Source organism: Myotis davidii, unplaced genomic scaffold (genome assembly GCF_000327345.1).
Source record: "Myotis davidii unplaced genomic scaffold, ASM32734v1 scaffold93, whole genome shotgun sequence".
Lineage (NCBI taxonomy): Eukaryota > Metazoa > Chordata > Mammalia > Chiroptera > Vespertilionidae > Myotis > Myotis davidii.
Genome location: NW_006292095.1, coordinates 11,568,025 through 11,585,817, shown reverse-complemented (window position 1 = coordinate 11,585,817; position 17,793 = coordinate 11,568,025). Strand labels below are relative to the sequence as shown.

Sequence of the window (17,793 nt, the reverse complement as noted above, 5' to 3'; positions counted from 1 at the left end):
AATGAGAGCATAAAAAAAAGTGAGTTCCAGGAGGAGGCAGGATAGACAGGCTCATTGGGAGCTGGGCAGTTTCAGGATGAGTGCAATTGGTTGCTCAGGCCAGAAGTCATCTTCAGAGAAGCCGTATGAACTAAAGCATCTCAGAACAGAACATCGCAGGAGAGGAGAGACGAATTTATCTGCTGGCTCCTGTCTTGCGCTGGTCAACATTTGCTCCACAGGCCTTTGGTAATCCCTTCAAGCCCCATTTTGGGTTGCTGCATCTCTAGAATGCAGGACAATGCATGAGGCAAGCGGGTGAGCAGGCTGGAGCCATTACTAGTACTCCCCACCTGTGCTCTACACCCTGCAGCCCAATGGGCCGCTGGGTAGATCCTGCTGCTTCTCCCACCCCCGCAGCAAAGTGAAGCCCTGGGGCAGGAAGCCGAAGGTAGAGGCAAGCCTGTCAGGTCAGGCTTTGTGTGACATATGGACTAGGAGTGGCCATGGCACTGGGCCCAGCTGGCCTAGTGGGCAGAGGCCAATGATACCATGATGCTGCCACAATGTGGGTATGGAGCTCAGAAAGCCTCCCTCTTGTGGAGATCAAAACCCTTTCCTCTGGGTCCAAGAGAATGCAGTTGCAACCAAGCCAGCATCCCAGAGGGTCATCAGTAGCATCACACTAAAACAGCCAGCCTAGGAAGGACCCAATTATACTAAGTATGGCACAGTGTTTAATTGACTGAAAATAATATCTCTGATCAGTCATATTGCAAAGATCAGACTCCTTTACTAAAAACAATCTATCTGAATAACTACTTACATTTAACAGTGTGACCAACCTTACTGTTTAGTTTAAACATTGTTTATATTAAGTGTTGGTGAACTTTAATGGGCCACATATGATTCCTATCACAATGACTCAACTCTGCCCTTATAGTGCAAAAGCAGCCGTAGACAATATGTAAATGAGTGTGTGGCTGTGATCCAATAAAATATTATTTACAAAAACAGGTGGCAGACTGGATTTGGCTCATGAGTCATAGTTTGCCAACCTTTCTTCTCCTCTATAATATTTAACATCTGCTCCAATTCGTGTTTTGCCGAGGTAGTGTCATTGTCAGCCTTGTGAGTAAGCAAGTATTTTTTTTATATGAGCCACTCTTACTGTTATTATCTCATCCCAGTTTTTACTTTACACAATGAGTAAAGCCAAATCTTAACTTCAGTTGCTGCTGCCATTCGCTTATTTTCTTCACTTTATTCCTACTATTCCGTATAAGTGCTCGGTTTTCACAAATATTTTTCCTTTTCCACTAATCAAAACATGCCAGGTATTTTTTATGATTGATTTTTAAACCACACCAAAACTACTTTAAACTTCAAGGGTAACTATTGCGCCTACTGTTTATGATAAATCAGCATGTCAAATCCCATCCTTTTCTACTCATAAATATGAAAGGGACATTTAAGTTAGCTTGCCTTGTGTTAAGTTTTTTTTTTTAATCAAACCTAACCATTATATTTTAAGACTTAAAGCTTCCTTCAAGGCATTGCTTTCCTCTTTCCTTTAGACAAATGCTTTTCTGTCGAGTGACCCTTGGAAAATCCTTTCTGCAATTCAGCACCATGAAAATGGCTCATGCCCCTCCAGGACATCACTCAGTCATTGGGAGACCAAGTGTGAATGGGCTGGCGTACGCCGAATACGTCATCTACAGAGGAGAACAGGTATGTTTCTCATCAGATGAGCATACACAGTTACTAAACACAGTACAGTATACTTATACCAGGGAGGAGTTAAAGAAAGCCATTTAAGAAAATACCTACCTCATAGTCTGATAGCATTGGTTGCTTCAGGTCGTGAATGAAGATAATAAAATTCTTTGCATCAACTTTACACACAAAGCCCATTAGTCACCTGTCAACCAAGTAACATTGTGAACAAGAGGGCAGAATAGGAACAAGGTGAGCCTGGAACATCTGGAATGCCAGGAATAATGAAGTGCTCAAAAAAAAAATCATGGGGCCCTAGCCAGTCTGGCTCAGTGGATAGAGGGTCAGCCTGTGGACTAAAGGGTCCCGGGTTCAATTTCTGTCACAGGCACAAACCCGGGTTGCAGGCTTGATCCCCAGTAGGGGGTGTGCAGGAGGCAGCCAATCAATGATTCTCTCTCATCATTGATATTTCTCTTCCTCTCCCTTCCTCTTTGAAATCAATAAAAATATATTTTAAAAAGGAAATAATTTAAAAAAATCATGGGGGCTGGTTACAAGGACACTGAGCCAGCGTGAAGGCAATCCCACTAGCCAAATCTGTGACACCTTGAACACCAAATAAGCACAGTATAAATTTTAAACCATTGGGAAAAAAATAGGAATTCATAATGCTTTACTGAAAACAAATAGATAAATAAGTGAAGGGGAAAGGAAGGCTTTTGCTTTTGCTTACAGTAGAAAGCCATGGGCAGATGGGTGTATGTGGAGGGAGTACCAGATTGGGAAAATCATCATCTTGCAACCATTGTGGTAAAAATTAGACCAGGGAAGAATCATTGATGGATGCTAAATCGAGGGGATTTTAACAAGGAAAAGGACATTTATGTGGTCTTTATATTAGTTAGAAAAGAGGAAAAAAATCATAGTAATTATACATTGGAGGGGGGGCCATACCAGACCAGATCAGAATTAACATCACCAATGAGGGACAGATAGACGGTGTGTGTTTCTAGGTGCGACATTCTGAGATGGGCACATCATCTGTGTAGTATTCCAGCCAAAAATGCATAATCTCATCCAATCAAAATGAGGAGTGTTCTATTAATAAAAAATTGGGAAGACTGGATTCTTCAAAAACATCAATGTTATAAAAAACAAAGAAAGGCTTTGAAAACTTTCCAGATTAAATAAAATCCAAGAGACAGGACAACTAACTTAATGTTCTGCCCCCAAATTAAATCAACAAACAAAATTGGAATGTGAGTGGTAGATAGATAGAAGTCTAGCATTATAAAATTGTGTGTTTTTTTTAGTTTATATTATTAAAAGTATTACAGATATTGCTCTTTTTTTCATTGATCCCTCTAGCCAGCCCCGTGCCCCAGGCCTTCCACACCATTGTCCGTGTCCATGGGTTCTGCATAAATGCATGCAAGTTCTTTGGTTAATTCTTCCCACCCACCCCCAGCTATGTAAGAGAATATCTCTCTTCTTAGGGAATAAATACTGGCGTATTTAGGGATAAAGAACTGTGAAAATATATATAATTTACACACAAATGGTTCAGAAAAAAAAGTGTCTGTGTATCTGTCTGTCTGCCTGGTATATATAGAGGTAGGAGGAAGCGTACATAATTAAGCGAATAAGACATATAAACCTTGACAATAAATGGAAATGGGTAAAGGGTATACAGTTGTTTGGGGTACCATTTTCACTTTTGCAACTTAATGTATAAGTTTGCAGTTGTTTCTAAATAAAAAGGTTTAAGAGCTACCAAAGAATAAATTTGTCAAATTTTTGTTTAAATTAGAAACTCTAGACTTCTAGAGAAAATACTTTCACTTTGACTCAGTAATTCCACTTCTAGAAATTTGTATTAATATAATCAGTGATGATGACAAAAAAACCTGTAGGGCCCATCACTGCCTAATCACAATGGAAAATGTAAACCTAAACATTCAACAAAAATAAAATCCTATAGAATAAAAGGCTAATATGCAAATTGACTGAATGGCGGAACAATCAGTCGCTACGATGCGCACTGACCACCAGGGGGCAGACGCTCAATGCAGGAGATGTCCCCTGGTGGTCAGTGCTCTCCCACAGGGGGAGTGCCACTCAGTGAGAAGCCGGTCTCATGGCTGGTGAGTGCAGTGACAGTGCTAAGGAAATACGACTGCTGGCTTAGGCCCGCTCCCTGAAACATCAATGAGAGAGAAACATTGATCAGCTGCCTCCTGCACACCTCCAACTGGGGATGTGCCCGCAAGTAAGGTACATGCCCTTGACCGGAATCGAACCTGGGACCCTTCAGTCCGCAGGCCAACGCTCTATCTACTGAGCCAAACCGGTTTCGGCATGCCTATGACTTTAAAAAATGCATTTGTGTGACAGATATAAATAAGTAATTTCAGTTTTATTTTACCATATACTTTTCAATATTTTATGTTAGTGTAAAGATCATTTCTTTCATATTTGGATGGCTTTAAAAAATTATCTTCAAACTGTCGCCTCTACATTATTGGTGACTCAACATATCTCCTCCTTTCTTCTTATGGATCAGTGGGTTACATCATCATCTGTGATGAAGTTAAAATTGGTTCAGCTGAGTTATTCTTTCATCTAACACACTTGTATTGAACACATGCTAAATTGAGCACTGTGCTAGGTGAGGTGAACAAGGGAGAGTTGTTCTCTTGCCTTGGTTTTCTTATTTAAGGCACATGGCTCTCTAATGAGGGAGGAATGCAGTGTAACCAATGTACAGTATTCAAAGTACACATAAGATTTTAACAATGACTAGACTGTAGGATTTGTAAGTGTATATGCAGACATATAGGTGCATCTCCTCTTTCGGGCACCTGTTAATGGGATGGCCTTTGTAGACTTTGAGCATATGGAGTAGAATATTGGTTTGGATCAACAGCTTCTGAGGCTTTCACATCAAGTAAGGCTTTACTACTGTAGCTGCCAAAAGGGTGACCTTTCTCCTTCCTGTCCCTCAGGCATACCCCGAGTATCTCATCACGTACCAGATCATGAAGCCGGAAGCTCCTTCACAGACTGCAACCGCCGCGGAGCAGAAGACCTAGTGAATGCCCCCTGGGAAAGCCAGATCAGATTGAAACCTAGGACTGGACTCGAATGAACTGTTTCCAACAAAACCAACATTCTATAAATCCCTGACAGCCTAGAAAAGCTGTTTGTCGTTACGAAGCATTGCTATAGTGATGGATATAGTATGAGTAACTGATACATACTCAACTGCTGCTGTTCCCTTTGAGGAAATGTTTACAGGGGCGGCCTTTTAATATATCTCAGGCTCACTTTCATTGCAGATATCCATTTCTAAAATAAGATTGCTTTGATCTAGACTTGGAAATGGAAAAAGAGAAAACATAACCAGTACGTTCCCAAATGTTCACAATTCACACACTACATTTGCTTTGTTATATATGGCATTTATATAACAAGTACGCGTACCCAGGCTCATTCTTAGTTTTTTCTAAACAGGCGTCATTGGCTTTTTTTTTCTTACTTTGATAATAAGCTGGAGCCTTCTTGATGATATCTTGCACAAAGTCACACTGACTAAAATCATTAGCAATGCAACCTAAGCTTCTGGCTGAACAAGACTAGTCTCCACTTTTTTTCACTTTGATTTATTTTATATGTGTACTTCTTATAAACATAAATTGAGATGGAAAGGGAAAACATCAGATTTCAGTCCTTTTATTGATTGGCTAGTCTTATAAGAGAAAGGCACAGACATCAGCCTGGCTTGGAGCTCCCAAGGTGAGAGAAGCAGAGGGTGAGAGCCTATCTCCAGCACCAGCTTCAGAGGCATCAGGACCTGCTGGGACCCACTGGAGTGCAGCCAGGGAAGGGGGCGCTGCCATCAAGCCTGGAGGTGAGACAACCAGGGAGGGCTGGGAAGGAGAAGCCGTTTCCCTGCGAGGAGCCTGTTCTGGGCTGTTGAAGCAGAAAGGGACTGCGGGGACGCCTCCAAGAAAAAAATCCTCATTTAATCCGCACCACCAGGATCGTTGCTCCAGACAGCTGCCTTTTCCAAATTCTGTCAAAATATTGTGCTTCATTGGAGTCACAGAAATATCACTTATTGTTTCTTTATGTTAGAAAGCTAGGGTTTAAATCCTATTTAGCAGATAAATCGGCACAAATGCAAGGACTTTTTTGTTTACTCAAGATTTGGCGCTTATTTTGAATGAGGTTCTTCAGATAGTTTAGATAGGTCCCTGCACTAAATTTTAGAGTGGTTTCTTCAGACATCTTATAGACAAGGAGAACAAAAACTTGAAACCAAAGCTCTTTCAGTTATTTTCTTACTGAAAATGGAGAAATACCATACTGTTACTTCATGAAATTACTACTTTGTTTAGCTTGTTTAATCAACATTTGCTAAGTGCACATAGACATTTGTGAAAAATTAGACATTGTAGTTCTTACGCTCGCCCTTTTCACTTAACTGAACATCGAATGAGTGCATTGGTTTATTACTTTCACATGCCGTGCACCTACTCAGCTTTGAAGCAAAGTAGTATGTGGTAAAGAAAAGAAGAAACAGGGTGGCACAGACTTGCCATTTCAACTTAAAGTCCTGAAAACTAATTTGTTTTTTAATGCAGGCTGATTAAGCTGTGACTCATTTAATTGCCTAAAGAAAAATAAAACAGTTACATGCAAAATTCCTAGAATGGCGCTTAAAATATACATTTCACTTTCTCTCTGGCTTGAGTCCATTGCTAGAACTAGGCACTGGGCATTAGTTTGAGTTTTCTAGCTCAAAATTAAATCAAGAATTAGCCTCCGTTTTTGCTTCTGATGGAGTTTCAGTGTGTGTCTTGGCTCCTTGTTTAATAGCCCTAGAATTCCATATGGAGCTTTGAAGTTTGATATTCATTAAGAGGGCTTTCTCCCCCCGCCCCCTTTTCCTTCTGTTTCTCTGTGTAACAATGGGTTGGTGAAATTGGCATCCGTGTAGTTTTCAGTAGCTGTGAAAGTGTATATTACCTCCCCACTTAGACATAGTTTAAAATGGTAAACACAGCTGTGATTTTAGTTAAGTAAAAGGGTTAATATGGTATAGATATCGAAAGCTTTATAGCTTTGAAAAAAAGGCCACTACCCGACTGTGGTTGTATGTCGTTTCCATCATGCTAACTGGATTAATGGATGTGCCAGTTTTAAACTTCAGCCTTACACTTAAGAAGTTAAACTGTGGTTCAGTATTTAAACTGCCGATGTTATGTATTGTCTGTTCTGTGTGCCGAGTAAAGGTACCATGTAAGGGAGACATTTGCAGTGCTTCTTGTCTTGTAATGATTCAAGTATACAGTAGTTCTTGGAAGGAGGTGTACATATTCATCTGCTAAAGAGAATGGGTTCATTAACATCTCACAGGAACCAAATACATGTCTTCAAAACTTGAAAACCAAAGGTCGTCATGAGTGAACTCAAATTAGCAAGTCAGTTACATTTGGGCTTCCCATCTAGAACAGTGTGAAACAGCCTCTGGAATGTAAAAGCGTGGCGTTGAACTAGGCTGAGGTCCACTTAGGTTCTTGTATACGTACCTACTGTACAGAAACACTAGCAGGCTGAGGACTTCCAACATGGCCTCCCCTGAACTGGCCGCTGTGTTACGCAAACTGGATGAGGGAGAATCTGGACACATCAGCTCTACTGCAGTGCTGACAGGGTACTAGGCGTGGCCAGCCTGGGTTTAAAATACTAATATTTTTAATAAACCTCTAAATTCCCCTTCTGCTTGGCCTCCCCTTTCCCCAGGCTGCTCGTCTGGAATTATAGACAGCGCCAGCAGTTACCTTTGACTCCACTCATTTTCTTCCTGTCTTCATTTTGAATCTTGCAGAAGGAGACTGTACCTTTCTGTTTCCATATCACACCCAGACCCAGGTGTTCGGCCTGCTACTTCGTTAAACAAATGACAGTATGGAACCCAGAGTTTTAATTCTATGCCTGCAAAATAACAGCAGTACAACCAGGTTTTTTATTGACCTTTTCCTTCTTGGAATTTAGAGTTCTAGCTTTTCAATAACATAAATAGAATAAACATCATTAGAATGTTTCCATGAAACAGCATCCTTGTGTTCATTTGAGCTTGATGTTGGAGGCTAGACTAATTTCTCTTTGCTCTCAGTGCATTGATAGACATTGAGAAATGCCTGAATGTGGCAAATAAAGTAATATAGATTAATATTCTATTATTATAGCCTTTATACAAAAAAACAAAACTTGGTGTACTCTGGAAGAACAGCGTGAGAATTCAGTGAGCTGGCTGGGTTTTTTTGTTTCAGCACATCTCCCAATTGCACAACAGTTTTATTGGATGTCACGCACCTTCTTTTTAAACATGTGCACTCTCTGGATTTCTGTAAACTCTTTGAAACAGGAATGGTGTGTATTTTAAGCACCTTTCCCCAGTGTGTCCAGACCCTATTTGTATGATAATCTGTGATAAACTGCCTTCTTACCAAAAATGCCCATGGCGTGACAGTTTTCTTTTGGGCTGATATATTGCATAGTGAAAGAGATTTTTAGTCATTCAGGGAACACTAAAAACCGACATTAATACAGGGTTTCTTGTTTGATGTCAAATCAGTGACAGAGGAACGAAAAGAAAGTAATTGTGAAGACAATGTTTGAGCTTTGGTTGGGCGCATCTAGTGAGCAACAAGGAAATGCATTTTTTTTAAAACCACCCTTCAAGGTGAGGCTTCTTCAGACACTTTGTGGATTCTGAAATTAATATACAATTAAATACTTCTTACGAAAGCCTTAACTATGGCAGAAACTTTTAAACCTTTTATATCCTAATAAAAAGTTGGAATTCCATTTCTTGGTGTTTGAAAGGTGTCAGTGAGTGGCTGTCTCTGTGTATCTCACACCTGTTAGGCTTATGTGATGAGGGTATATTTCATAGGTCATGCTCCCTTCCATGCAGAGAGCTGATTCAATCAGCCCATTTCAATTTCTTTATGTCGGAAATCCTCCAGTTTCCAAATCATCTGGTTTGGAGAAATGTAAAAAGATTTCAGAACTTGCTAAGTTTTGTGTATGTGGGAGATAGAGCAACAACTCACAAAGCGATACCCTGTAGAATTTCAGTGTTGCACAAGCTGTTTTTCAGTCATTTTAAAACATAAACCATGGTGACACGCGCAGAGCGGTAGGAAGTTGAAGATTCCCTATACTTTCTAAGACCAGATATGCTCGTGTGTGATGGTTCTGTGCATCCGCCGTGGGTCTGCCTCCTTTGAAATAGTATTCACACTGGAGAGATGGCTGCGTTTTGGCTCTTCGGTCTCTTATATTTTCTGTTTTACACTTTCATATGTCCACACCCCACCCTGCTACCCATCTTTACCAACGGATTTCTCATTCTCCAGAATTCAGATGGTTTTGTTATTTTTTTTTATCTGTCTGCCTATTTCTGCAGACAACCCTGAAAGCATTTGCAGAGAAATGCAGTTAAACTCTATGAGAGTGGAGTCCCTTACACACTCCTTGCCCCTCCCACGGTTCAGGATAAAAAAACTGGAAAACACAACAGTAAAAATTAGAAAGGAACCCAAATCTGCAAGGCTAACAGTCTAGAGCTAGAAGATGACCTTGACTATATAACCCTTGTATTCATTATACGAAATATTTAAACTCTTCATGTGCATATATGCCTGCTTCTGCTTCCATTGTTTCAAGTTCATCCTGTCTTTGTGATAGTAGTGTTTGTCTTTGATACCTACAGACTAAAAGGTACTTTTTCAACAAGGTTTCTCAAAAACATTTACAAAACCAGCCGGGAGGAAATCGACAATATTTCCCGGCGACCGCATTTGGCGTAGTGCTTGTGTTTTCTCCTGGTGTCGTGCTCTGTGTGGTACCAGTGGAGTAACTCTGGTTCCCTGTTGGTGTAGTTTTATTTTGTCTGTGTGACCCACTGTGGCAAGGGTTTCGGTCCCCTCCCCTTTCTTCTCTGCATTTGTCTATCTGTAGGATTGCCAGAGAGAATACAAGACACCCAGTTAAATTTGTATTTCAGGTAAATAATTTTTTAGCTTACCTATGTTTGGTGCGTTACTTGCCATATATTTACAGTAAAAATATTCTTTATTATTTATTTGAAATTCAAATTTAACTGAGCATCCTGGTTTTTTGCTTTGTTGTGTTTTCTTTTACTAAATCTGGCAACCCTATCGATTTGGTCATGGAAGATGGCTTACAGCATGTAATTCTAGCCTTCACTTTCTCTCACATGGAATGGAAGACCTTTTCTCCGTCCCCCTCTACTTTCCAAAAGAGGGCAGCGAGGAGCTAACCTGCCTGCATGGTGGGTTCCTATTTAAGGCATCTTTATGATTATATTTAACCTGTAATTGTGCTTTGGCTAAATGTCTAACTTACAGTACTTGTAATTGTTTAATATTCAATAAAAACATTTTTCAAATATCCTGTATGTGGACAGCAGTTAGCTCTGAAGTGTTTTCATTTCCCTTTTTGCTCATTTCAACCTGACCAACCTTAACACAACTGACCCAAAACTGTCAGAACCCAAACAGCCATTTTCCCTTCTGACTTTCCAGTGTAGTCTGTGCTGGGAGTGCCTTGTCCTCACCTCTAAACTCATACGAGAGTTACAGAAGGTCAGTGAGCGCAGGTTGCTTTCAGAAATGTCTCTGCCACAGAGGGGGCCGGCCAGACCTCGCACCAGTTAACAGGGCGGATCAGAGGCCCTGCCCACCTCTGGTGCTCAGAGAGCCCCGTGCTCCACCTGTCCTGTTGGAGGCGGGAGAGGGGATGCTTGCCTCCTGTGATGGTGACCATGAAATGCCTCGCACAGTGCCTGGCACATAGCACTGAGAAAATGGTTTCTTTCCTCCCCCTCTCCTTTCTCCACACCTAGTGATTCACTAGATAGCAAATTGGAAGCTAGAATTTTATCAGATTTCTTTGCCAGAGGGATTGTCAGAGCCACCAGGAGGCGTAAATTCAGTACTTGGAAGCACGGACAGCCCTGCAAATGACAGTAGCTCTCCCTGAGCCCATACAATGAACCAGGTGTGTCGTTTGCATTTCCTACCAACCCTGCAGAAGCGGGTATTTTAATCCCCATTGTATAGATGAAGAAACTGTCACTAAATTGTGAAATAATTTCTTTTATGTCCCAGAATTCTTCCCACTATAGACTATCTTCTGAGTGATACTCACCACCAAACCCTGACTATGGAGTGCGAGTGTTGAGGCAGGAATGAGGACAGGGAGGTGCTGCTACTGAAGGTTTTCTATCGTCTGTGTCTAGTGAGGTCAGATTCTAAATGCCATTGGACTCAGGTCCTCCCCTGAGGTTACTGCTGTGTTAGAAATAGAAATGGTCTGAATTGTGCATAAAAAGCAAATGGAATATGAATAAACAACTTGGAATATCAGCAACTTGGTTTGGTCATTGATACAGAAGGATTCTAAGGGCCTGCTTTTATAGCTGAAACTCCTGTGGGTTGGAGGCACTGGGGGAAGTGTTTGTGAAGGGTGGGAGAATGGTTATAAATCACTTGCTGGACTGGATGTATTTTCTACAGGAAATTACTTCCTAGGAAACTAAGTCCTATTACTATAAAAGGGTGGTGCTTTCTGGGCAGCAAGTTTTGAAGAACTGGTTTTGTTTTTGCTTTTGTGTATATGTGTTTTTAATATGTTTTTATTGATTTCTGATAGAAGAAGGGAGAGGAAGAGAGATAGAAACATCAGTGATGAAAGGGAATTACTGATCAGCCGCCTCCCACATACCCCCTACCTGGGATTGAGCCCGCAACCTGGGCATGTGCCCTGACCAGAAATCGAACCATGACCTCCAGGTTTATGGGTCGATGCTCAACCACTGCGCCACACTGGCCGGCTGAAGAACTGGCTTTGAATGATAATGCCCACACTGAGTGCCTGGCCGTTGTGGCCCAGTTCACTTGTGAACCTTTACCGTATTGCACTGTTCACTTCTCCTCGTGATTTTTGGGTCATCAGACTGTCCAATAGGCCTCCAGGCAGAAGGGGCATATGGTGCTACATTAGGAATAATAACAGATCATCTGTTTCCATTAAGTTGGGACTAGCTGCCAGCTTTTCTGGGTTGGCATCTACCCTGAAGACCTGGACTGAGCAACAGAAGTGGAGGGGAAGTGGGTTTATGTCTTCATTTGACTAATTTCCACCTGTCGTCTGGCTAATAAAACAGCTCAGCTTAAGTAAGACAATATGTAGGTAACATTTTCATTTTGTCAATATGATTCTTCACATACTTTTCCTGGCCAGAAACTGATTTGTAAAGGAAGTCTGTTCATCTTGACTTTCCGGATCCTGCTTACATATCAGGAGTACGTGATACAAAGCATGGATGTGAATCATTGGCCATACGTAGGGGCTGAAGCTGTCAGGAAACCATGACGTATGCCACTAAATTGCTTCACAACTCCGAGGAAATTCTGTGATGGCTCTGTCTCTACTCTTATGTCTACCAAGTAGGAATACTGTCTGCCAAATAGTTATTTAACAGGAGTATTTGGAAGATGTACAAGGTGATGCCAGTCAAATGCTATTGGGGCCCCAGAAGAAAATGGGAGTGGAGCAAGAAGTTTAGGCGGGACAGTCCCTTTAGTGCAGCAGGTTTGCCAAACCACCGTATGGGGTGACCACCGGCTCCGTCATCAGCCTGCCTGGTTCTTAGCCTGGCTCCGTCATCAGCCTGCCTGGCTCTTAGCCTGGCTCGGCCACTTACTGGCCCCGTGACCTTAGGAAGCTCCTCATCCGCCCTGTGCCGTAGTTGCCCCAGCTATTTTGTAGAGTTACTAAGAGAATGAATAGAGCTAAGGGCAGGACTTGTGCGGAGCGATGCTCAAGCATATTTCAAACTAGTTTCTTCTCCCCCTGCTAGAAGCACAAGGAGATTTTTCTCCAGTATTTACTGTGGGAATCTGTTAGAGCTCCTAGAAATAAATCTCACAAAATGACAGTGGCCCCTCTGACTGGGTCCCCCTGGAGTTTTTAACTCCCAGAATTGTCCACCCTGAGCCTCCAGCAATTCGTTAAGTATAGCCTTCTTTTCCTACCCAGCCCTGGTTCCCACAGCAGTTTCCACTCGTGTCTCGTGTCCGGTAAATTGTTATATTCTGTATTCGCCTGTCAGTCTCTCCTTCTGGGGGACAATCATTTTCCCTGTGTCCTTACCTCTCGTATGCATCTGAGGAGAGTTGACTTTTCAGTCTGTTCAGCCTTGTACATGTTAAGACAGGGTGGGCAGCTTGCAAGCTGCTTAGCTGCAGAACTGGAAACCCCACACCACAATGACTTTAAAACACACCACCAAAGGCATGAGCCGTGAAAAGAAGACATTGATAAGCTGAACTTCATTGAAATTAAACTTCTATGAAAGACGGGAGAGGATGAGAAGACAAGCCACATACTGGGAGAAAATATTTGCAAAAGATATCTGATTGAGAACTATTCTCCAAGACATGCAAAGAACTCTTTAAAATTCAGTATTAAGAAAATGAACAACCCAAGTGAAAAATAGCCCCAAACATGGACACCTCACCAAAGAAAATAAACAGGTGGTGAATAGCAAATGAAAAGATATTTAATATCATGTCATCAGAGAAATGCAAATTAAAACAATGAGCTGCCAGTACACGCCTATTAGGACCAAACTGTGGAAGATGGACGCCACCAAGTGCTGGTGAGGATGTAGAGCAGTGAGAACTGTCATTCATTGCTGGTGGGAATGCACAATGGTACAGCCACTTTGGAAGACAGTTTGATAGTTTCTTACAAAACTAAACATATTCTTGCTATACAATCTAGCAAGCATGCTTCTCGATATTTGAAAACGTGTGTTCACAAATGTTTATAGCAGCCTTACTTATAATTGCCAAAACTTGGAAGCAACCAAGAGTCCTTTCCTTCATTAGGTTAAAAAATAAACTGCTGCATCCACACAGTGGAATAATAATATTCAGTCTAAAAAGCAATGAGCTATCAAGCCAGGAAAAGATGTGGAAATCGGCTGCCGTGGCTCAGTGGTTGAGCGTCAACCTATGAAACAGGAGGTCATGGTTCAATTCCTGGTCAGGGCACATGCCCGGGTTGTGGGCTCAGATCCCCAGTGGGGGGCGTGCAGGAGGCAGCTGATCAATGATTCTCTCTCATCATTCATGTTTCTAGCTCTCTCCCTCTCCCTTCTCTGAAATCAACAAAAATATATATGTATATAAATTATACTTTTTTTGTCAGATCAGCAACAAATATATATTTTGGTATGCCATGAGATGAAAATGGTTAAAATTCTGCCCTATATAATTCTTAAGCTAAAAAAGAAATAAAAAGTGAAAATTTTTTGCTACTTATAAGTAATTGATCCACATTATCAAATATTATGCAGCCATTAAAAAGGGTGAAGCAGAACTGTGTGAGACACGGGCCAGCTGTGCATCCTGAAATGGGAAAGCCGGCTGGGATTCCCGTGCGTGCGTGTGTGCACCGCCGTCACCTGCGCAGCAGGGTCTGACTGAGCAAGCACCTTTGCCCAACTCTATTGCTTTGTGCCTTGGCAGCACAAGAGACAGGATGAGTCTTCCATGTCTGTGTTCTCCAGCGCCCTGGCGTGGGGCAGTAAGAGTAAATGGCTGATCAGACTGAGGGCAGGGAACACCCAAGGGGAAAGATCCTGGCTGATGCCTCGAATAGTATCCTGTCAGACACATAACTATAAAATGCATAAATAAATGTCTCAGTAATTACACCAAATGTTCCTTTCGGTTATAAAAATAAAAGGAGTGGGATGTAAGGTGGGGATATGGCGGAGGAACTTTCACTTTTTACTCATTTTATTTGCATTTGAATTTTTGGTAGTGACCATCTTATTGGTGTATAATTTACATCCCATAAAATTTACCCATTTGAAGCGATTCAGTGATTTTTAGTAAGTTTACTAAATTTAAGCCGTATACAACTGACCAAAGTGGTGACACAGAGTCAGCATGGGAATGTTATCTGTGGGGAGGGGTGTCCCAGCAGTGCGACTGCCTTCTACGTTCTTGTCACAGCCCTAATCACTGGTGCTTGGGCTGTTTAAGGTTGACGTCTGCCATTGAGGAGCCATCCTTATCGCGCCATCCTGTGCAGGGCACAAAGTACCTTCTCAGATGGAAGACACTCCCTGTCTCTTATCATTCAATTCTTGGCGGTCTCTCTGCCTAGAGAAATCAGATTGTGGGAGATTTCTATTGGTCTTCTCCTGTCACCATCCTTGAGTGGTGGTCAGAGAGCAGAAGTGGGCTCGCTGAGCCAGGCTCCACGGTAGATATTGCCAAGTGCACAAGAGTATTAAATAGCCCAAATCTTTCTTCCCCTGCCAAGTCATCATAGCAGCAGTTTCCAAGGAAAGGATAACCTGAGCCAAAGGTGGTTGAAAATGCATTTATTTTTTTGTCAAATGATCTTTTTCAAGCAATAAATAAAAACAGACTTGTTGACTTTTCTAAAAAACAAAATCAAACAAACAAAAAATCCCCTACACTATATACATCCTACAGAGATACAAGCATATCAAATGTAGAAATGACATCACTCCGGAAGATGGGGCTATTTACACAAGTTACAAGTATTGCATTGCTCGGTGGTGAAGAAGCCTCCCCTGGGATGACTCAAACTCTGAGGAAGGCCGGTCGCCCCTGTGCTCCTGGGAGGCGGGAGGGGTATCTTCAAAGCGGAAACTCTCCATCTGGACAGACAAGGAGACTTCCAAGGAAAAACATCAACATGCAGACACTATTCAGTTCCCTAACAATACTCCCCAGATCAGCTTTCAAGCATGAAATGGTAGCCCCTTCAGGTCATATGCTCCTTGAGCTCCTGAGAGAAACCACCTTGATCCTCAGCCAGGCTGGGACTGAAAGTGAGACCAGGCTGAACCAGTGACAAGCCCCTGGTGGTGGCGTGGAGGGCTTTGAAACATGCTGATGCCTGGGGCCCTCTTCCAGAAATCCTGGCTGAATTGGTCTGGGATAGCCTGGCAGCGGGGTTTTCTAAGCTCCCCAACTGACGTGAGTGGGCAAGGTCACCACTGCTTTAAGGTGGGCTTGGTGGCCAACAGCCCCTCCCCCTCACATTTGAATCAACCATCCCACCTCCCTCTGTCCACCTTCCAAGGATTTTAAAAATGGCCTCGTGGCTTCCCAACCTTGTTGAAATCCATCTGGAATCCACCTGGAATGAGCACCTGAGGACAGTGGCCTCAGGAGAGGACTGAAGCTGGGCGCTCCAGGCCACCTGCTCACGGTGACTTCAGCCGGATGCTGCTCTGTGGGGAAGCCAAGTCCATTTCCCTCGCTGCTCCCTTACTCATGCATTTGTGTTATTTGAATTTTTGGTAGTGAACATCTTATCGGTTGTATAACTGACATCCCATAAAAAACACCCTTACGCCGCACCGGTTCTGAAAGGCAACTGGCAGCACTCCTTGGTCTCTACAGAAGACAGAGTCCACTGACTTTAGTAGCCAACAGCACAGCTGATCATCCGTGGAAGCGGCCATTACAGAAATGCCTCATCACCAGGAGCCACTTCATGGGAGAGATGGCGACTGAAAGCCACTGGCCATTTGGACTGACCCTGTGGTGGTATCTTCACGGAGCTACTCCAAGTCATCCGAGTGGCTTCTGATGATGAGAGAATAACCCCAAACCCCCTTTTCCAATCAAGCCAATTCTCTATTTCTGAGAGTCTGGGGACTCACGCTGTTACCAGTACACAGAAGATGGCTTTATAAATAGCAGTTGACATCGCCCTAGATGACTCGCATTGCAAGGCGGGGGAAGGCCTGAATGGGCCAAGCTCTGACGTCCATGGGGCTGGGATCGGAATCCATAGCTTTTTCAGCTGCAGAACCCACCGGACCTCATTTATCACAAAACACGAAGGGACTTCCAGGAATCAGGGAAAGGGGGGAACGTCCAATTGTGCTGTGTCTGAACAGTTCCATTGTCCAGGAACCCCAGCCCCACCGCCCCTCGCCCCTGACTATTCAGCTGCACAGCTCCCGGGAAGGAGGGAGTCTCGGGCATCACCACCCAAGGACAGGGCCTGACAGAGGCAGGACGAATAATGCCAACACGGGCTCACGTTCGCAGAAGGAAATGTAAAGAACCAGGCCCTGTCTGGACCACCAGGCTGAGAGGCGCATCCCAACACCGCCCTGACACAGGCTGGACGTTACCTACAGGCGAGCAAGAATGCCCGTTTATATCTACTCTCCAGGGACTAAAACAATGCTCATTTCTAGACAAGTTTGCAATGACCTCTAATCCGGCACTCCGAAACAACACTGTTCCACAGAACTACAAAGTAACACGTAGCTGTTTTCCCTCTCCCTCCCCCCAAGCCCAACCCACAGAAAGCCCCTTCTCCCTCCAGAAGCCCCTCCTCTGTTTGGGGGGCCCCTTCACGTGGCAATATCTCAAGACAGGACCCTAACACGGCACCCAAATGCCCGTGGTGCCCTTCACAGGAGCCCACAGCCACCTCCTAAGCAAAGTGTCTACCCCAACTCCCCTCTCACGCTTTTACCATCCTGGACTTCAGGGAGACCTGAAGCGCGGGGTCCACTCCCCTTTTTATTCAAAAGCGGGCCATTGAAGACATTCCCCTAAACCAGGAATTTAAATTTGGTTGCACTTCATTGCCAAGTAACCCCCGAACATGAAAATCTCCAGCGTATGTATGCAAAGGAGAAACGGTGGTATTTCCATGTACAAAAGGATTCGTTTCCGGTGTGCCTCTAGTTGGCTGGTCTCCCCGAGGGCCCGGGACAAGCTGAACTGCACCCAGCGTGTCTAGAGCACCTGATAGGATATGGCATTTGTCACAGATGGTCTGCAAGTCCTCAGGCAGGTGGCTGAGAAAAATGCTCCCACCTGCCGAACTGAATTATTGAGCATCAGAGAGAAAAGGCTGTGCTGTTGTTTGAAGTCATTCGGCGTCCACGTGCCCAGGAACCAGCTTGGAAAGTTG

The 17,793-nt window shown here is 43.2% G+C and overlaps 1 protein-coding gene and 1 long non-coding RNA gene across 2 annotated transcripts in view; one reads left to right on the top strand and one right to left on the bottom strand.

The window, feature by feature from the left end:
• Nucleotides 1–7,015, top strand: part of TNKS (tankyrase, TRF1-interacting ankyrin-related ADP-ribose polymerase) — a 161,722-nt gene extending 154,707 nt beyond the window's left edge. The window contains exons 27-28 of the mRNA XM_006765657.2: nucleotides 1,557–1,713; nucleotides 4,707–7,015. Of these exons, the coding sequence (XP_006765720.1) occupies nucleotides 1,557–1,713; nucleotides 4,707–4,793 (244 nt within the window). The 3' untranslated portion in view covers nucleotides 4,794–7,015. The remainder of the gene's footprint in view (nucleotides 1–1,556; nucleotides 1,714–4,706) is intronic.
• A 10,051-nt stretch (nucleotides 7,016–17,066) lies between these two features.
• Nucleotides 17,067–17,793, bottom strand: part of LOC107183380 — a 3,150-nt gene continuing 2,423 nt past the window's right edge. The window contains exon 2 of the long non-coding RNA XR_001514172.1: nucleotides 17,067–17,304. This is a non-coding gene — a long non-coding RNA (uncharacterized LOC107183380). The remainder of the gene's footprint in view (nucleotides 17,305–17,793) is intronic.